The sequence below is a fragment of the Podarcis filfolensis genome (genome assembly GCF_964270895.1).
Source record: "Podarcis filfolensis genome assembly, chromosome: 1".
Classification (NCBI taxonomy): Eukaryota; Metazoa; Chordata; class Lepidosauria; order Squamata; family Lacertidae; genus Podarcis; species Podarcis filfolensis.
In genome coordinates, this window is record NC_139604.1 from 9,950,460 (window position 1) to 9,971,652 (window position 21,193).

The 21,193-nt window shown below is 45.4% G+C and overlaps 2 protein-coding genes across 17 annotated transcripts in view; one reads left to right on the plus strand and one right to left on the minus strand.

Moving 5' to 3' along the window:
• Nucleotides 1-595: 595 nt before the first annotated feature.
• LOC310742957 (uncharacterized protein) lies at nt 596-9,317 on the minus strand. 6 transcript variants are annotated; one of them, XM_083572914.1, is made up of 7 exons: nt 9,201-9,317; nt 8,808-8,857; nt 8,479-8,608; nt 8,308-8,423; nt 8,194-8,253; nt 1,206-1,322; nt 596-770 (listed from the first exon to the last, which is right to left on the minus strand). In XM_083572914.1, the coding sequence occupies exons 1-7, from the start codon at nt 9,307-9,309 to the stop codon at nt 720-722; spliced, it is 633 nt and encodes a 210-aa protein (XP_083429040.1). In that variant the 5' UTR covers nt 9,310-9,317; the 3' UTR covers nt 596-719. The 6 variants fall into 6 exon arrangements, 1 of the variants encoding a protein (XP_083429040.1); XR_014538760.1 differs by lacking the exons at nt 596-770; nt 1,206-1,322; nt 9,201-9,317 and adding an exon at nt 8,008-8,113 and having other exon boundaries at nt 8,169-8,253; nt 8,479-8,503; nt 8,559-8,643; nt 8,817-8,871; XR_014538759.1 differs by lacking the exons at nt 596-770; nt 1,206-1,322; nt 9,201-9,317 and adding an exon at nt 8,008-8,113 and having other exon boundaries at nt 8,169-8,253; nt 8,308-8,513; nt 8,568-8,643; nt 8,817-8,871.
• ICA1L (islet cell autoantigen 1 like) overlaps nt 3,063-21,193 on the plus strand; it is a 31,761-nt gene continuing 13,630 nt past the window's right edge. Inside the window, exons 1-9 of one of the 11 annotated variants that reach the window (XM_083630913.1) lie at nt 7,901-8,162; nt 8,380-9,237; nt 9,435-10,017; nt 14,938-15,103; nt 15,388-15,460; nt 16,353-16,476; nt 18,177-18,375; nt 19,462-19,587; nt 20,868-20,966. In XM_083630913.1, the coding sequence (XP_083487039.1) occupies nt 14,945-15,103; nt 15,388-15,460; nt 16,353-16,476; nt 18,177-18,375; nt 19,462-19,587; nt 20,868-20,966 (780 nt within the window). In that variant the 5' untranslated portion in view covers nt 7,901-8,162; nt 8,380-9,237; nt 9,435-10,017; nt 14,938-14,944. Of the gene's footprint in view, nt 3,477-6,568; nt 6,679-6,831; nt 6,919-7,900; nt 8,163-8,379; nt 9,238-9,434; nt 10,018-12,105; nt 12,544-14,890; nt 15,104-15,387; nt 15,461-16,352; nt 16,477-18,176; nt 18,376-19,461; nt 19,588-20,867; nt 20,967-21,193 lie in introns of those variants that run through there. The other 10 variants (XM_083630921.1, XM_083630915.1, XM_083630918.1 and 7 more) reach the window with 10 other exon arrangements.

Below are 21,193 nucleotides of genomic sequence, written 5' to 3' on the forward strand. Positions count from 1 at the left end.
TTGGTATCTTACCTATCTTTGGAGACAATGGAGTGTGCCTCTGGGGATGAAGTCAAATTGCTGGAGAATCACAGCACCTGCTGTGGCTGCAGAGACCGGTAACTTGTAATTGGTGCCTCCCATGTCGTTTTTGCTGTGTTAGGAGTGACCTGTGTAGGGTTCAAGCCTGGGCAATGTGTTGTTCTTCTTCTTTGGCGATCGCTTGTGGCCGAGTAAGATTGCCTTCCATGAACACGGTTGGAGTGGTGTGTCCGTAAGTGACTGTGGAGACCAGTTCTGGATCCACATGTCCTTCCACAGCGGGGACATAGGTTTCCGGGCAGGAGTTGATCATGGTGAGGATTTGCCAAACATGCCTTCCTCTTACCTCTTTTCGCCTTGAATTCGTGATCCTTCAAAGTCCATGACACCTTTGGTAAAGGCTGTTCTCCAACAGGAGCGCTCGCAGGCCAGTGTTTCCCAATTTCCCTGATGCCACAGGACACTTACAGTGAGCAGCTGGAGGAGGGTGCCAGCATTGGGGGCCTCCAGAAGGAGACCTCCCCAGCAGGCTCTGGAAATGCCTCTTCAGTTCCTGCGGGAAAAGAGAGGTTGAGTGCTGGGTTAAATCTTGCAAGGGTGCGAGAAGAAGAAAGAGCTTTGCAAAGGGAAGTCAAAGCAGAGGACATACCTCTTTGTCATCCTCCTTTTCTGCGCCCCCAAGAACAGCCTCCATTGTCCTATGCAGGATAGCACTGACCATATCGCAGCTGAAATGGGGTCTCATGAAGCTGGAGAGAGAAAGGGAAGGGGTTAGATGCTGCCTCCTCCAAGTCTCCCTTGCCCCCTTCTCCCTCCTGCCTGCTTTTGCCCACCCAGAGCTCCCCCTGGAGTTCTGCCCCACCAACCCCGCCCACCCCAAAGACCCCACTCACCTCAGCTGGAGGAGGGCCTCCAAGGCCAGGTCCAGGCTCAGGGGGCAATCCCTGAAGCACTCCAAGTGGCCAAAGATGTTCCGGAAGACAGCAGAGAAGGAAAGTCCAGCTCCTTCTGGGGGTCTCTGGAGGACGTCTCTGACCCCAAACGCCAGGCTTGTCCAGGGGATTGGCAACCCCAAGCCGTAAGCCAGAAGGGTCCTCCTCTCCAGCAGATGCACAAGTCCTTCCCCAAAGCCCCTCTCTGCCCCTCCCTCCCCATGGGGGTCCCTCACATCACCCATCACTCACCATAATAGCTTTGGCTGTATCCTGCTTGGAGCACTTCAGGGTTCGGAGCCTCCTGAGCCGAGCTGCCTGGCAGTTCTGGATGACCTGCAGGAGGCATAGCTGATCTTCCTCCAGCAGCTGAAATGCAAGAGTCAGGCTGTCAGTTCCTTGGGAGAGGGCTCCGCCGCATCTGATAGTGCAGAGTGGGGGGCAAAGAGCCTGAGCAGTGGGGGGCAGGTATGAGGGATCCACTCCCTGCTCTTGTTTTATCCAGTACTCACCCCTAGGGAAGGGATGTGGAACCCCAGCACATTTGCAAAGAGAAGGACATGGGGACAGGGGAGTTCGTCCCTGAGCCCTTGGCAAGGCTATTTCAAGAGTTTTCTCCTAGATTCCAAGTCCTACTACAGGGGAGGGACACCTCAGGCCTTGGGGGCCAATCCTGGCCTCTTGCTCTGCAGCCCGGCCCCCTGCCTCCATTGGACCCCACAAAACGGGGTGGTCGCTGAGGTGTGTGTGTTGGGTTTCCAGACACTTGCCCAGATGGACCTTGGGTCAGATCCAGCCATCTGGCTCTGTCCTCCTTTTGACTAGCTGCCCCCCAGCCCATTCCTGCCCTCTTCTGTCCCAAAAAGGAGAGCTACTTGCTCCCCTGAAACCACGGGCCTTGCAGGGGAGCCACCCTGTTGCTGCGGCCGATCAGGCATCTTAATCACCTGAACCTAGAAGAGACGAGCAGAACCGAGAGTGACACAGAAGCCGGCAGCCCCAATTCTTGGGGGGGTGTTTGTATGTGAGGAGGGACATCTGGCCCGATTCCTTCCATCTCTCTGTAGTTCAGTGACCTGAAAGGGCATCACCAGAGCTGGAAAGAGGCAGCCCAGAGCACAAAGGGCTGCCAGAGAGACAGAGAAAGGAGGCCTCAAGTGCTATGGGTTCAAGAGCTCCAGCCCAAAGGAAAGACAAGCATTGCCAGCTGTTAAAGGGCTGCTCTGCTTCATTGTCTTAGGACAGCCTTGCCCTTCCTGGAGAGGGTGGAGACCCCTAGGAGGGTCCTCCAAGCATCAAGGTGTCCCAGAAGTGGAGCAGAACATGAGGATGGTGGTGGAGTCTTCCTTGGAGCCAGAGAGACCCCCAAGAAGGGGGAGAAGGCAGCTGGAGGAATGCAAAATGGAGCCAGGCAGAGGTGTAGTGGTTGGAGGGTTGGACTAGGAGGACCTGGGAGAGCAGGGTTCGAATTCCCACTCGGCCATGAAGCTCCCTGGTGGACCTTGGGCCAGCCTAGCCTACTTTGCAGGGCTGCTGTGAAGATAACAATTGGTGGCAGGGAGAACCGTGAAGGCCACCTTGAGCTCCTGGGAGGAAAGTGGGCTGGGAATGTCCTAGTAAATGATGAAAAGGGGAAGGCAGGGGACGAGTGTGGAGGAGCTGAGCTCTCTGGAGAAGACTGGCTGGGTTGATTTCCAGTGAGTTAAGGCTGTGCAGAGTACCCCAGGACTTGCACCCCACCCCCAGAACAAGAGAAAGGGAAGGAATCATACAGTCTGCACATTTTGTTCACAAAAAAATCCCACCCTCCTCTCTAAACTAGCTAACTAGCTAAAATGCCCACCCAAGACTAACTCTGGCCCCAGCCATAAGCCTTACCCTAACCCTACGCTTACCTCTAGCTACTCCTCTATGCACAAAATAAATATATACAAAATGCACAAAATAAAAATGTAAAATAAAAAAATATGAAAACAAAAAAACAAACTACAAAGTAAAATTAAATGTTAAAATTCAAAAGTAAAATAATAAATAAAATAAAAATAGAATCAAATGAATCAAATAAAAGTAATAAATCAAATGAATACCTCTCTTTTTCGTCTCCAACCACCACCAACTCCTCTCTCTACTACTCAACTTGCCTCAATGGCTGCCTGCAAGTGGTGGCTTTTAAGGGAGAAGCAAGAGCTGTCACAAAGGAGGGCAGGTGCTTGTCACCATGGCAACCTCCCCACCTGGACCTGGCTCCTCCTGAGAGGTGATGCTCCACTGTCAGAACTAGGAGGCACCTGCTGTTCTGCCTGCAGCCCCATTTCCAAAGGGAAACTATCCCCACATCCTTCAAGGCAGGCTAGGGGTCTTCATAGCGCAGGATTGGACCATTTGCCTTGCATGCAGGTCTTCTGTCCTGGGCGGCATCTCGGGGGGGGGGGCTGGGAATGTCCCTCCCCCCCATCCAAAACCCTGGAGAGCTGCAGCCAGTCAGTGCTGGCTAATTGAAGAAGGATATTGAGCAGCTGGAATGTGAGCAGAGGAGGGCGAATAGGATGATGAAGGGTTTGGAAACCAAGCCTGATGAGGAATGGTTGAGGCAGCTGGGTATGTTTAGCCTGGAGAGGAGGAGACAGAAAGGAGAGCCATCTTCCAATATCTGAAGACTGCAAGAGGGAGCAAGCTTGTTTTCTGCTGCTCCAGAGGGGAGGGCAGGAGAGGAGATTCGGACTAAACATTAGGAAGAACTTTCTGATGGTAAGACTCTCTGGGACAGTGGTGGACTCTCCTTCCTTGACTTTTAAGCAGAGGTTGGATGCCAATCTGTGAGGGATTCAGCTGCAATTTGGGGGGGCGCATAGCACTGGCCTACTTTACAGGGTTGTTGTAAAGACACAGGGCTGCTGAGCATCCGAAAATGCCTGACAAATGTTGAGCCTTCCATTTCATAGTGGGGAACAGCTGCAGCGCATCAGGAGGCGTCCCTCAACTTCCATTTCTACTCTCTCCTGCAGCCAAAGGGGCCGGGCTGGATTACCAAATAGGCAGAGTAGGCACCGGCCTATGGGCCCCACACTTTTTAGGGGTCCTGCAACAATGGATCAAAATAATATTGATTTGAAAGAAAACAACAATCAAGCTTTCTTAGTTCAATGTTATTCCAGCGTGCACACGAGGCCTGCCCCCTGCCCAGATTTTGTCTGCCAAGGGGCCTCCACAGAGTTTAATCCAGCACTGCCCCATGAACAGCCCAGTATACCTGAAGGAGCGTCTCCACCCCCATTGTTTTGCCCCGACACTGAGGTCCAGCACCGAGGGCCTTTTGGCAGTTCCCTCACTGCAAGAAGTAAGATTACAGGGAACCGGGCAGAGGGCCTTCTCGGTGGTGGCGCCCACCTTGTGGAACGCCCTCCCATCAGATGTCAAGGAAATAAACAACTATCTGACTTTTAGAAGACATCTGAAGGTTGAATTGTTGGGTGTATAAATGATGTTTGTTATATGATTGTTGTTTCTTATATTGTTGTTTGTTTTTTCTATTGCTTGTATGCTTGTTTGTATGTTTTTTCTTTTTTCTTTCTATAAATGTATTTGGAGATTATGTCTTTATTGTTTTAAAATAAACAACTATCTGACTTTTAGAAGACATCTGAAGGCAGCCCTGTTTAGGAAAGTTTTTAATGTTTGATGTTTTATCACTTTAATAATAATAATATTCTGTTGGGAGCCGCTCAGAGTGGCTGGGGAAACCCAGCCAGATGTGGGGGTATAAATGATTTTTTATTATTATCATTACAACATTTTCAGGTTTTTTTGCTGCCTACCTGGGACTTAAAAACACAAGAGGCCTATTTACTGCATATGACTGGTGGGCTATATTCAAAATGGTGGATCACAGATTGTGCAAGCCTGTCCTAAGTCTTCAGCACACCCACTGGACATTGTATATATATATATATATATATATATATATATATATATACACACACACACACACACACACACACACACACACATATGATTATTATGTACAGTAGCACCTTAGAGACACACTAAGTTTGTTCTTGGTATAAGCTTTCAACCAACACGGCTACCTATCACTGGACTTAAGTAACACCTCCACACTCATGGATTTTCCCAGTTACAAAGTAACCAGGTCTAGCAATGTGCCTTCCCTCTTCAATATTATGTTAACAGACTTAGAATAGTTGTGGATTCTAAATTTCAGATTGAAATAATAGATAATGATGTTAAAATTTTATCCAAAATGTATAAGTTGTTGTTAGAATGGAATTTAAAGGATGAAGAAGTCAAGTCGGTAATGATTCACTGGGCCAGAGACTTTGGCTATAACATACAATTTGAGGACTGGGTAAAACTTTGGAAGGAAAATTTAAAATTTACAGCATGTATGACGTTAAAAGAAAATGTTATGAAAATGTTTTACAGATGGTATATAACACCGGTAAAATTAGCGAAAATGTATAAGACATGTAATAAGTGTTGGAAATGTAAAGATAAAGAAGGTTCTTTTTACCATATGTGGTGGGAATGTAAGAAAGTGAAAGACTTCTGGGAAAAGATATATAATGAATTGAAGAAGATTTTAAAATATACATTTATAAAGAAACCAGAGGTCTTTCTGTTAGGAATATTAGGAAATGAGATAAAAAGAAAGGACTGTAAATTCTTTCAATATGCAGTGACAGCCGCAAGAGTGTTACTGGCCCAAAAATGGAAACAACAGGAAATACCGACAGTGGAAGAATGGAGAATGAAGCTGTTAGACTATGCGGAGTTGGACAAATTGACAGGGAAGATTAGATACTTAAGAGACCAAAAGTTCATCGAGGACTGGGGAAAATTTGTGGAATATCTGGAAAGTATAAGTGAGGGACAGATAACGCTAGAGGGATTTAAAGAAGCACTGTGAAAAATTAAGAAGTATTGTCTAAAGGGAATAGAAAGAAAGATATAAATAATGTCAATATAAATCTAAGGAATGTGTAATTTAAATAATGACTATGGATAATTTACGGAAAAGCTGAAGGAAGTCCAGAAAAGGAATAATTTGTGAAAAATTCGATGTGAAATTAATATGTGTTTTTGTTTTTGTTGTAAACTAATAGTTGTGGATTAACACACATTTGGCTTTAGATTGAAAATGATGGTCTGCACTCTGCACCTTTGAAAGTCGTCATAAATGCTTACAACTTGTCCAAACTTTGCCTGGGAGACCAGAGTACTGTTTATTAATTCAATAATATTTCCTATCAGGTTTATTTTAATTGCTTTTTGCCATCTTTCCCAACAGAGAGAAGTTGTCCTTGGGCCAAACTTATGATGGGTATAATTCATTTTATGAAAATGAAACAAATAAAATAAAATTATTATGAAATAAAATTTTATGAAATATAGCCACAGCCCTATTTGAATATCCTTTCCTGGTATACATATGGGGGGGGGGGGGTAGGAGGGACAGAGAGGAAAATAAACTCTGCTAAACGCATGCAAGATGTCACTTTTTGGGCACATTTTATCTTCCAGTCATTTCACCACCTCCCTCCCCCAATTTAGACTTAATTTCTCATTCTCATAAATGCATTTATCACCCATCCTTATAGGCACATCGAGACTGAGAAAAACTGCAGAGAACATTTTTCAAAATCGGGAGTGTTGAACTTTAGCAGATACCAGAAATACTTGGCTTCAAGAGAAAAAGAGAGACTTCCAAGTTCGTTTATTATATTTCATATGCTGTGATTTGAAATGACCAATTAAAATGGGGGGGGGGGCTAAACCATTGGGATAATTTGACGCGATCTACAGAAGCAGCTCTTCGTTTTCCCCTCCGAGTATAGAAATGTGGAAACAAGGTAACGCAGAGCAATGCGGGAAAAATGACAGTATTTCTTTCCAACAGTGTCCAGCCAAATGCTCAGGGGAGAAGCCGGGCCCAGCAACGCGTTTAACGGTAAGCGTTTTGGCGGGAAAGAGTGAGTGAGGGGAAGGAGGGAGGAGTGCCTCATGTTGCCGTTAAATCACCTCAGGCCTTTGCTGCGGCGGTTGGCCACGCCCCCTCCTCACCACGACCGTTTGCTTCTTCGTGGGGGAGGCTCTTCGAAGCAGTGAGCCCGCCTCCCCACTTGCCCCGCCCCCGCCCATTTTTTTTTTAAGAAGATATTTATTAAGATTTTCCATTTTATACAAACCAAGAAAAAAAGGGAAAAAATTAAAAAGAAAAAATATTAAAAACACATAAATTTCATATCTTATTTTTCAATAACATATTTCCCTGACCTCCTCATACCTCCCCTTCTTGTATTCCAGTTCAAATTGTTCATCCAGCAAATTTTTTAAGAAGATATTTATTAAGATTTTCCATTTTATACAAACCAAGAAAAAAAGGAAAAAAATTAAAAAGAAAAAATATTAAAAACACATAAATTTCATATCTTATTTTTCAATAACATTGACCTCCTCATACCTCCCCTTCTTGTATTCCAGTTCAAATTGTTCATCCAGCAAATCCTTATCTCATAGCATTACAGCTAAAAGCCTTATTTTCTATCCATCTTCTTAAATTATTGTAACTTATACTTTTACTTATATACAAAAAAAGAACTATTTTTTCATATTCTTTTATACCATTACAGCTGATAACCCCTTAATTTCAATCCAACATCACTCAATATTCCTTAATATTACAATATTTTTGCAAATAGTCTTTGAATTTCTTCCATTCTTCTTCTGCCGATTCTTCTCCCTGGTCACGGATTCTGCCAGTCATTTCTGCCAATCCCATAAAGTCAATCAACTTCGTCTGCCATTCTTCCAGAGTGGGTAGATCTTGCGTCTTCCAATACTTTGCGATGAGTATTCTTGCTGCTGTTGTAGCATACATAAAGAAAGTTCTATCCTTTTTTAACCATTTTTGAACTCCTGTCGCCAACGTTATTTTCCTGTCAGAGACCTTAACGTGTGGGGTGCAACGGGCCCACCTAGAAATAAAAATACAGTACCCGTTGTCTGCGCCATCCCAACACCCATAATTCCCACCGGCCCAGTTCGTCGGGGTGGGGGTGGGCGGCCATGGGAGGGGCGGAGGGAGGGTTTTGCGCTGGCACTCCTAACTGTGGCACACCTGCAGCACACTGCCTGTGGCACACCTGTAGCACACTACCTGCGTCACACCTGTGGTACACTAGCACATCTGTGGCACACCTGCAGCACACTGCCTGTGGCACACCTGTGGCACACCACCTGTGGCACACCTGCAGCACACCGCCTCTGGCACACCTGTAGCACACTACCTGCGTCACACCTGTGGTACACTAGCACATCTGTGGCACACCTGCAGCACACTGCCTGTGGCACACCTGTGGCACACCACCTGTGGCACACCTGCAGCACACCGCCTCTGGCACACCTGCAGCACACCGCCTGTAGCACACCTGTAGCACACTACCTGCGTCACACCTGTGGTACACTAGCACATCTGTGGCACACCTGCAGCACACCGCCTCTGGCACACCTGCAGCACACCGCCTGTAGCACACCTGTAGCACACTACCTGCGTCACACCTGTGGCACACTAGCACATCTGTGGCACACCTGCAGCACACTGCCTGTGGCACACCTGTGGCACACCACCTGTGGCACACCTGCAGCACACCGCCTCTGGCACACCTGTAGCACACTACCTGTGTCACACCTGTGGTACACTAGCACATCTGTGGCACACCTGCAGCACACTGCCTGTGGCACACCACCTGTGGCACACCTGCAGCACACCGCCTCTGGCACACCTGTAGCACACTACCTGCGTCACACCTGTGGTACACTAGCACATCTGTGGCACACCTGCAGCACACTGCCTGTGGCACACCTGTGGCACACCACCTGTGGCACACCTGCAGCACACCGCCTCTGGCACACCTGCAGCACACCGCCTGTAGCACACCTGTAGCACACTACCTGTGTCACACCTGTGGTACACTAGCACATCTGTGGCACACCTGCAGCACACCGCCTGTAGCACACCTGTAGCACACTACCTGCGTCACACCTGTGGTACACTAGCACATCTGTGGCACACCTGCAGGACACTGCCTGTGGCACACCACCTGTGGCACACCTGCAGCACACCGCCTCTGGCACACCTGCAGCACACCGCCTGTAGCACACTACCTGCGTCACACCTGTGGCACACTAGCACATCTGTGGCACACCTGCAGCACACTGCCAGTGGCACACCTGCGGCACACCGCCTGTGGCACACCTGTGGCCACTGGTGAAGGAAGAGTGCGGTGGGAGCGCACCAACCTTGGCAGCGCGATCCCCAGGATGCTATCGCGGCTGTCATCCCACCCCCGCAGGCGGTGTGCCCTGCCCCCAGGATGTGTGCCCTGGGACCCACACCAGCCCCGCCCCGCCTGCTCTCCGCCCCCAGTGGTGGAGCATGAAGCTCCGCCACTGCCTGCGGCACAGCCCCTGTAGCACACCTGTGGCGCATCTGTGGCACACGTGCAGCACACTGCCTGTTGTACATCTGCAGCACACCGCCTGTAGCACACCTGCGGCACACTGCCTGTGGCACACCTGTGGCCACTGGTGAAGGAAGAGTGAGGTGGGAGACCTGTGGCACACCTGTGGCATACCGCCTGTAGCACACCTGTGGCCACTGGTGAAGGAAGAGGATGCCATCGCAGCTGCCCCCCCCAGCACTGGGTGCCCCGCCCCGCAGGCGGCGCGCCCTGCCCCTAGGATGTGCGCCACACCCCTGCGGACAGCGCACCCCACCCCTGGGATGCGCACCCCGCCCCCACCTGCTCTCCGCCCCCAGTGCTGGAGCATGAAGCTCCGCCACTGCCTGTGGCACTTCTGCAGCACACCGCCTGTGGCACATCTGCGGCACACCGCCTGTAGCACACCTGTGGCACACCACCTGCGGCACCTGCTTATTAATGCCCTTGACTCAGGTGCCTCCTTCAAACCAATGAAAGAAATGCACTGAGGCGGACCTGAAAAGATGTGTAGAAAAGTGCTCGTGGTCACCGAAACAGCATTTCGGGTTATAAATGAAAATTGCAACTCTTTCTCCCGTGTGAGTGTAGCACCCTGCTTGTGGTTAACGCTTAGCTGGAATGAAATATTCAACGCAGCAATAGAGAAATTAAAATAATAATTTATTTGTCAGACAAATAAATGTGAGGCACAGTGGTATAAGGTTACCAAGCTCTGGCCTGGCCTCCTGCCATTATGGCCAGCACTTATATTCCCTCAGCTCAGCCCCCTTGCTCCTCCTTTGGCTGCCTCTGTCCAATCAGCCTGGTTAAAATTCCTATTGGCTGTTTGCTAGAACCAATCATAAAAGATACACCCATTTCCTATTACCTTTTATGGGAGACAAAGAGCTATATTTCCTTCTATTTATAATTGGCAAACAGCCATTAACCTCTACAAGGCACCTTAATTACCAGATAACCTTTTGCCCTAGACTAGGCGCCTTAACTAACATTTCATCTTTTGCCCTATTGCCCTATTCACTCCAAAACAGATGGTGGCTAATTTTATCTGAACAGATCTTTTCGTTCACCTTCCCACACATTATCAATGAAAGATCTCCTTCTTTGGAGGTCATTAAGCAGAGGCTTGACAACCATATGTCAGGAGTGCTCTGATTGTTTTTCCTGCTTGGCAGGGGTCTGGACTCAATGGCCTTCGTGGTCTATTCCAACTTCTTCTATGATTCTATGATTCTATGATTTCTTACTTTCTAAATCCTTTGCATAATTACATTTAAGCCAATATATTTCATACATAACATATATAGATTTTTAGAAGCAAAGATCTTGTCTTAAGTAAAAAGGAACTTAGTAAAAGCTAAGTTCCCTAAGTTCCCTAAATTCTCTGAAGCTTCAAAGCAGCTTCAGAGAGAGAGAGGCCTCTTCCCTAGCCAGCTGCTGTTTGTATTAGCTCTTGCCCTTTTAACCTTAGGAAGATGTGGCTCAAGTTTAATGGGAGGCACAATAATTAATTGTGTTTTTGCAACCTTGATTGTATTCTATAATTTGTATGGTCAGTGTGACCTTTTGCTCCCAGCCTGTTTTATGACCGCTATAAACCAAAGGGGCCTCTGACAAAGACCTTGCCTGCGACAAAGACCTTGCCTGCTGGTTTCCTGTCTCGAAAGAAACATGTGAATTTAAGCTCATTTTTAGAATACAGGAATCTGATCAAAATATAAGCCTTGATTAAAATGCAGGCTATGATCAGATGCCTCATTAGAAGTTGCCTCAGGCTCAGCCAGGGACGGACTTTGGTTATGTGGCAACCTGAGAGAGGACAAATTTTGGCGCCCCTCCTCCCCTAAGTATTTCTTATTTTCACAATAATTCCTTTTGGTTCAGTGGCTTTTTATGGATCTTCTCAGACGCTACCCCTATCAATACTGTATAGGTTTTATTATTCTTATCATTATTATTTTGCGACTTCTCAGCTCGGTGCCCTGTGGCGGGGAACTGCCCACAGCACCCTAAATCCGGCGTTGCCTCAGCACAGGGATATAAAGAGCTCTCTAGCATGTGCATCACTATAAAGTGGTGCTTTTCAGAAGAGTAGCCACCCTGAATTGCTTTGGGAGGAAGGGTGGGATGGAAATTTAATAAACAAATAAATAAATGGACATGTCAGGTTTTAGTAGCAAGAGTCTGGTGTCAACTTCAGACCTAACACATTCATTATGGTTTCCTCTTTTGTGGGTTAGTGATTCGCCTGTGTGGCATTGGGCAAAGTAAGCTTTACAGAGTGAAACAATAAAGAGGTTTAAAAGCAAACAACCCCTTTTTGAGATCAGTTTTGGGAACTGAAGTTGCTACCTTGGTTTCCTGCAACCACAGCCCTCGACGCTCCAACAGTACTTTGATTCCTTTCGCAGAGCTCCATGGAAAAACTCAAGTTTTTATTTATTTTCTGATTTGTTAGATCCTCAATAAATATCACTCTCTGGTGCACACTCCGTTCATGGTGCACACTGGTGTTTTTTGTTTCAGCTTCAGTGTGCACCATGAACAATTATAGAAAGAGCTAAAGTTGAGTTGATCCTAATAAAAGCATTTGGCACTTTTGCCATTTGGACTCCTCTGCCTCCTGAACTTTTGCCTTGTAAATAAGCCCACAGAAGTTACTAGCCTACAATTAAGAGAGAGAGAGAGAGTAGCTGGTGCTTCCATACTGGTCCCGGAGATTAGGAAGCCCTTCTCTGCAACCAGCATGGAAAAAAACCAGGCTACTAGTGGCTCCTTTAGCAGGCCATTTTAAAAGTTGCCATTTATAATATGCATCCGTCCACCACAAGTCTCCTGCGTCACCTTGCTGGCCGAGGAGGAAGGGGCAAGTGATCCTTCGCTCCTCAGCCAGGCTCCTCACTTGCCTATATAGAACTCCTAGTTGCCTATAGCAACCAGGAGAGTTCTTAAATACAAAGTTTTACCAGCCTCGCACAGCTGCTTGCATATAGACTTGTGTTGAAGGATGTAAGTAAGTCTCCTTTCAAGCCCTGAAAGCTGACCAAGGGCAGTCTTCAGGTGACTTAAAGGTAAAGGGACCCCTGACCATTAGGTCCAGTCATGGCCGACTCTGGGGTTGCGGCGCTCATCTCGCTTTATTGGCCGAGGGAGCCGGCGTACAGCTTCCGGGTCATGTGGCCAGCATAACTAAGCCGCTTCTGGCGAACCGGAAAAGCGCACGGAAATGCCATTTACCTTCCCGCCAGAGTGGTACCTATTTATCTACTTGCACTTTGACGTGCTTTCGAACTGCTAGGTTGGCAGGAGCAGGGACCGAGCAATGGGAGCTCACCCCGTCTTGGGGATTCGAACCGCCGACCTTCTGATCGGCAAGTCCTAGGCTCTGTGGTTTAACCCACAGCGCCACCCGCGTCCCACTTGCTGAAGCTTAAAAGGAAATGTCTAGGGCCTGAAGGTATCCGTGAATGGCCTTAAGCTACTTGTGAAAGCGATGAAAGCGGTCACTGTGGTGATAGCAACCATTGGGGCACGATCCTTTGGAGACCAGATCCGCCTCCTTTTTGGCAGCCTCTCCCCCACCCCACCCCGCCAATACCACTGCTTCAACAGCTCTTGCCAAATAGGAAGCGCTGCTGGTCTTCTCCCAATGGCAGAGGGTTGGACTACAGGGGGCAGCAAGGTTTACCTCGCAGAGATCCCTTTGTGGGCCGGATTGCGCGCACATGTGAGCGCCCACGATTTCCAGCATCTGCGTCTGCACAGATGCAATTTCTGGTGCCGCGGAAGTGAGTCCCAGTGCTGTGCTGGTTCAGCGCAGCGTGTGGGGACTCGCCGGACAGGCAGCTCAGTTTGGGGGTGGCTCATGATCCGGTTAAATGACCTCCATAGGTCGCTTGTGGCCCATGGGCCTTAGGTTGCCTACCCCTGACATAGGCTTTCAATTCTCTACAACTGAGCATGCGTCATTTGAGATGACGGAACATAGGAAAAGGGACTGTTGCTATTTAAACCCCACCGGTCTACTACCCTTAGAATCGCAAGATTGTCCTGAGAGCACTTGGACTAATACTGTCAACCAAAAAGCTTTACTTTTCTGGTTTATCACCGCAACAGTTATTAACACTGGGCTTCAGTAAAGCAAATAATTTGATTAGACAGCGCCTGGGACGAGGGTGGCGCTTTGGGTTAAACCATCGAGCCTAGGACTTGCCGATCAGAAGGTCGGCGATTCGAATCCCTGCGACGGGGTGAGCTCTCGTTGCTCTGTCCCTGCTCCTGCCAACCTAGCAGTTCGAAAGCACATCAAAGTGCAAGTAGATAAATAGATACCGCTCTGGCGGGAAGGTAAACAGCGTGTCCGTGCGCTGCTCTGGTTCGTCGGAAGCGGCTTAGTCGTGCTGGCCACATGACCAAGAAGCTGTACACCGGCTCCCTTGGCCAGTAAAGCGAGATGAGCGCGCAACCCCAGAGTCGGCTACGACTGGACCTAATGGTCAGGGGTCCTTTCACCTTTACCTTATACTATATCAAGCGACAGAATAATTTGACCACAATAAGGAAATTTTGTCCATGGTATGATTATTTTCCACCTAGTCATTTTGACATGTTGGCACCCTGTTTGCAAAATTTGACAATTCCAAAATACAGATGCACTTTTGCTTTCGCAATATTGAATATACTGTCTTCGGCTGTATTTGAGGGTTGATTTCAAAAAAATTATCTGGAAAAACAGTTGTGTCCCTGTGGAGATGGCAGTATTGAGTCAGTGGCTCATGTGCCTCTGGCTTGCACTCTTTATAAGGATTTGAGGAGTGAGGTTATTACCCCTCTATTATTCTCCATGTTCAACCATTGCTACTGTGGACTTCCTTTTAGCAGGTTAAGATGATCAGGTTACAGCAAAAACTGCAAGGTTTTTAGCAGGGGCAATTAGAGTAAGATCTATTATTTGATTATTGATGCAAACCTCTAAAATGTATTTTGTATATTTACGTTTTTACCTCTATCTTCAGTACATATTATTTTATTTTATTGCTATGGCTAGTGGCTGATGCAAATAAAGATTCTTCTGATTCTGAAAAGGACTGTTGCTGTCACTTTTCTGAAAAGAAAAAAAACAGTCTTAAAAATTTATAGGGATCTCAATCTGAAATAGCTCTTCAATAATTTAAATTTCAGGGAGTTCTGTAGTAAACAATGGCATTTAATCTGATACGGAAAACTGATCTAGTTAAACCAAGCATAAATGTCAAGTTGCTAAGCATCGCATCCCAATGCAAACTTAGACTGTAGCTTGCAAACTGTGTACAGTATTTCCTTTCAACCAGTCCAAGAAAGAAAGTTTACACTTCTTATATTTTAAGCTTGAGAAATGCACTGAAGTGGTACAGCGTATCCCCAATTTTATCTTCTTAGATACTTCTTTATTGAACTTGTGGACATCTATTTACTTTTGGGTTTAGTCACTCCATGGACACCTTCAAGCAAGGTCACCTGGAAGACCAGTCAGTAGTCAGCAGGATGCAGAAAAAATACTGGAAAACAAAACAAGTTTTAATAAAGGTTACAGGAAAGAAAGAAGATGAACATGTGGTAGCATCTGACGCAGAATTAGATGCCAAAATAGAGGTAATTATATACATACCTATATCGGAGAGAGATTCATTTATAAGTACAGTTCTTTAATAATACCATGGGTGGCATACAACTTTTACTCAGAGTAGAACCATACAATTAAATCAGGGCTATTACTTCCAATAGGTTTACGCTGAGTAAAACTTAGCTGAATTTATCAAATGGTTATTGATTCAGCTTGTATTTGGGAGGTTTGCTAGTTAAATCAACAGTTATTTCAACGTTCACATTTGTTTTTCTGGCCAAATTAATTTGCTGACACACCTTTTATTTTTAAGATTTTTCACAGCATTCAGGTGACCTGTACAGATCTTCTGAAGACAATTGAAAAATACCAGCAGAGACTTAATGGTAAAATGCACAAAAATCTACCTATTTGTTGCTTTATAATAATGCTTTGCTTGATGTCAGATTCCATGTTACAGTGAAATAAGATATATATTCTATACTGAGTGAGAGGAATGTTTTCAGGCTTTCAGTTTTTGCCATAGATTATTCATAGCACTTTACAACAAGAGGTGTACCATAAGTTAGTTAAAAATTCCTGCACTTTCAGGTTGTGAGATTGATATTAAACAGCTGTGAAGACGGTGGCAGAGTGAATCAGGCCCTTTGAATGTACCGTATTTTTCACTCTATAAGATGCACCAGACCATAAGACGCACCTAGTTTTTGGAGGAGGAAAACAAGAAAAAAAATATTCTGAATCTCAGAAGCCAGAACAACAAGAGGGATCACTGTGCAGTGAAAGCAGCAATCCCTCTTGCTGTTCTGGCTTCTGGGATAGCTACGCAGCCTGCATTCGCTCCATAGGACGCACACACATTTCCCCTTACTTTTTAGGAGGGAAAAAGTGAGTCTTATAGAGCAAAAAATACAGTACTTTTGAATGCTTGAAACATCCCCTCATGGAATGGAATGTCAAAGGACCCAGTTCCTTTTCGATGTGACCACAGGGCTGCTCGCCCATCTCTACTTTCAGTAGTTAATTTATTATATCCTTGTTGTCGGAACAGTGCAGCGATGAAAAACTACAGTAAGCCTATGCCTAAAGCCAAAATCGCATAGTCAAAACACATTGGGTTAAGTGGTGGGTTTGACTCTCATGAGCATGCGTATCCTGCAATAGAGAGAACCTCACATAGTTTATGATCTAACAATGTCACTAAGAAGAATGCTTTTCCTTGCTTTTAATTTGTGTGAATATGTGTGAACTGATTTATTATGTTTCTCCCTTTTGTAGATCTATCTGAGCAGGAAAACGAACTAGGGCTATTTTTAAAGTTGCAAGCAGATCAGGGTGAAGCTCAAATTGACAAGATGACTGATGCCACTGGCCAGGCCCTCTGTTCTTCTTCCCAGCAAAGGTTTGTGTGTTGTATAAAAATAATATGTTGACTAAGGGACGTGGGTGGTGCTGTGGTCTAAACCACCGAGCCTCTTGGGCTTGCCGATCAGAAGGTTGGCAGTTTGAATCCCTGCAATGGGGTGAGCTCCCGTTGCTCTGTCCCAGCTTCTGCCAACCTATCAGTTTGAAAACACACCAGTGCAAGTAGATAAATAGGTACCGCTGCAGAGGGAAGGTAAACGGCATTTCCATGAGCTCTGATTTCCGTCACAGTGTTTCGTTGCGCCAGAAGCGGTTTAGTCATGCTGGCCACCTGACACGGAAAGCTGTCTGTGGACAAACGCCGGCTCCCTCGGCCTGAAAGCGAGATGAGTGTTGTCACCTTTGGCTGGACTTAACTGTCCAGGGGTCCTTTACTTTTACCTTTTACTTAATACGCTGACTGAGTGTCAGATCCTTTTTTGATGTTCCAGAGTGCAAATAACTTGAATTGAGACAAGAGTAAGAACACTTCTTCAAAAACCAGTGAATCCACAAGTGTTAATTTCTCTCTGCTAGCTCCGTTTAGGTGTTCTTCACTCCCATGTTGAACTACATGAGAACAAGGAGCACATTGCACCGAGTAGCCTCATGCCTCATTCTTCCCTTGATATCTGCAAATATAGCACAAATGTCTGTAGTGAGAGGGCCTTTGCATGTATCACTGTATGTGTGAAGCCTTCTCTGGAATCTGCAGGCAAGATAGAAATTCACTAGAAGGGAGGGTATAATATCTGCTGTATCTGACTGGGGATGATAGGTAAGACCAGTTTTTGAAAATGTCTGCATAAGAAGCTTCTCCAAAGACCATTTTGACTAAAAGTATCTGTTAAGTTGTGGGTGAACATATCAGACGACACAGCGATTCTTCAAACAGCTCTTCTTTATTCAAATGCCAGAACAGAACTGAACTGAAGGCCTCAGTCAGCCTGCTTATATAGAGCTCCAGTACCTTGTTACTGTAACAACTTTCTAAAACTATCCAATCACTGAACGTCACTTTCGATCCTTCATTTGCATAACTATCTACAGTATCCCCCTGCTGGCCCAGGGTGATAACTTCAGTACATAACAGTATCCATGCAGAATTCAAATCGCATTCATATATGCTCAGGTTATTATTTGCAAAAATAAACTTTGCTGCAAAATTACGTGACTTGACTCACTATGAAGATATCCACGAAATAGTGTTTAGGATTAATGGATAAAATTCCAATTTTTTAATGGTATTTTCGAAGTAAATGCGATGTACATCTCAGTTGGATAGCGTTTAAGATATTAATAGTCTGGTGCTCTTTATTGCTATGCAAGCTCAACTTCACATGAGCCTCCCATTGAAATCAGGCTGCAGTTTTAAAAAACCTTTTTTCAGTATAAAAACACATTTCTTTGTTATAAGGTAAGGGCAGACACAACTATTTACAACACGACTAGTATTATTTTACTTAGAAGTAGGGTTTTAGTATCACTCATGGTTGTTGTACATACATCATTGAATGCAACACCCTCAACTTTATTTGCTTTTTAACAAGGACGTTAAAATAGTAACATGAATTAAGCCTTTCTGCAATTCAAATATTGATGATTGGAACTGCTTGTTGTCCTCTATATAGCCTCTGCCATGTACCACTGGTGTTTTGATGTGATAACTAATCCAGTTCACTTTCCCCCTCACTTCAGGCTAGCTCTTTGCACGGCTTTGTCTCGCCTCGGACAAGAACTTACAACCTTTAGTCGGAGGGCCGTGTCAGATACTTTGCTTACAATCAATCGAATGGAGCAGGCGCGCACAGAGTATAGAGGGGCTTTGCTGTGGATGAAGGATGCTTCGCAAGAACTGGACCCAGACACTTGCAAACAAATGGAAACATTCAGAAAAGTAGATATTCCTAAAGCTAAGATGTCCTAGGCCAGCTTTCCCCAGCTTGTTGCCCTTCAGATGGGCCTTCTTGGTAGTGGCGCCTTCCCTGTGGAACGCCCTCCCACCAGATGTCAAAGAGAACAATAACTACCACACTTTTAGAAGACATCTGAAGGCAGCCCTGTTTAGGGAAGCTTTTAATGTTTGATGTATTATAGTATTTTAATATTTTTTGGGAAGCTGCCCAGAGTGGCTGGGGAGGCCCAGCCAGATGGGCGGGGTATAAATAATAAAATTATTATTATTAATATTATTATTATTATTCAGATGTTTTGGACTACAACTCCCATTATCCCTGACCATTGGCCATGCATCCTGATGTCACGTGTGCAACATTGCGCCCTCCCATCATCCTTGCAAGCCGGTGCCTCTGCTAATGGGAATTGTGATCCAAAAGGTTGGGGTAGACTGTTGTAGGCCCTGTTTCTTCCAGGAATTGTATCTGGAGAACGTTTGGTGATGAGTTTCAAGCACATGCACTCTCTTCCGAAATGTTTCCACGCTCCGTCACACCAAGAAGTGGGAATCCCATATTTATTTGTACTTAAATCCCCCTGGTTCTGCAGGATAAAATGCACTTTTGGAGATTTCAAGAAAGGAGTTAAAGGGAAAGAAACAAAGACTTGTCTTTAATTAAGAGTAATAACTCCTGGGGTGTGAGTTTGTGTAAATATTGGAGGAATACGAAGACACATCCTCCTAAATAATCACTGCAGAAGTAATTTATTCTTTTGCTTATGTTTGTTTGAATTGGCAAGGAGGTGTCCAGTCAGTGCTTCAGCATGAGAGGAATATGTAGAGTACACACAGATCAGTATACAACATACAAAGAAGCTAATGGGAGTTGTCATAGCACTAATACAAGGTTAACTGTTCCCCCATATGTGCCAAGCCTAATCTTATAGGCTGCTGTGCTTGTGCAGAAGCTCATATGATTAGACTGCTAAATATAAATAGTGAATTTTAGAGCATGCACCTAAACGAGTCTTGTGCCTATTTGTTTGCTTTCAAACGTCATTTCAGTTTCCTCTTTAATTATTCTAGGTGCAGATGCAGGTAAGAAATACCAAAGCACAGTTTGATAAACTGAAGATGGACGTTTGTCAAAAGGTGGATCTTCTTGGAGCCAGCCGCTGTAATATGCTGTCACACTGTCTTGCTGTCTACCAGGTATCAGCTCCCGTTTTAGACGGCCTGAGGATTTCTGTTCCATTGATGAATGACCTTTGAAGCTGAACATGTTTAGCTTAATGTAGGCCCTCCCTGTGTTCATAATGATCTAGTAGGCGTAGGATGCTTAAGAACAGCTGACTGATGGAAGTATAAACGATATATTAGGGTACTTCCACATGACCTAGGTCCCATCTGTGGATGGGATGTGGGTGGCGCTGTGGTCTAGACCACCGAGCCTCTTGGGCTTGCCGATCAGAAGGTCGGTGGTTCGAATCCCCGCAACGGGTGAGCTCCTGTTGCTCTGTCCCAGCTCCTGACAACCTAGCAGTTCAAAAGCATACCAGTGCAAGTAGATAAATAGGTACCACTGCGGTAGGAAGGTAAACAGCGTTTCCGTGTGCTCTGGTTTCTGTCACGGTGTACGGTTGCACCAGAAGCGGTTTAGTCATGCTGGCCACATGATCCAGAAAGCAGTCTGTGGACAAATGCTGGCTCCTTTGGCCTGAAAGTGAGATGAGCGCCGCAACTTCATAGTCGCCTTTGACTGGACTTAACTATCCAGGGGTCCTTTACCTTTACCTTACACATTTAAAAGCAGCATCATGCCACTTAAATCAGTCACAGCTTCCCCTAAAGAATCCTGGGAGCTGTAGTGATGTTCAGGGTGCTGAGATTGGTTTAACAGTTAATCCCTCTTTCGAAGCAAGTCAGAGGATAGCAGCTATATGAGGGGAATAGGAATCTCCTCACCACTCTCCGCAGCCTTAACATAACTACAGTTCCCAGAGTTCTTTGAGGGAAGCCACAAATGTTTAAAGTGGTAGGATACTATCCTACATGTACAGTGCAGATGGGGCCCTTGAGTAGTTAAAGGCAAGCTTTCCCTGTTCACCTTAGAATTAGATCAGTTTTTTTAAAGCTCCTGTAGAACACTCAGAAAAAAAGTCTGTTTATTTTTTCCTCCAGAAAAAGACCACTCCACCCTTGCTCTCTGTGCTATTTCACCTTTTTGGCAAGCTAGCTGTGCAACCATAATTGACTAAAATGTGTCCCTAAATAACAGCTCTGGAGGGCAAGTGTTTCCTGATGATATTTTAAGTGTAGCCTGTCCATTTCAATGCAATCATATAGAAAAAGAATGACATCTATTCATTATTTACTGTATATCCTTTGCTATTTCAATTTTGTGCGCAAAATGATTTTTTAAAAAGATAATATCACACACACACACATGTACATACGTATACTGTAAATGTATTTTACTTTGCTTTCTTTAGATGACATTTTTGCATTTCTGTGAAAAGACTGTTCAAAAGATGAATGAAATTAATGACAGCTTTGCACATCTCCACTCGTATCATCAGAATGCATGTGAGGTAAAGATACTTTTCACTTAGTTGGTCAATTAAAAAAACCACACCAGGTTTAGAAAGTAAGCATATTGCATTTTGCTAGATAGTTTGGGATTGTGTTTTCTTGCTTGTATCCGTTTTATAGCGGAACCTCGGTTGTCGAACGTAATCTGTTTCGGTAGACCATTCAACTTCCGAAACGTTCAACAACATATGCACAAAGGGCTGTTAGCAATTTCCACTGAGAAAAT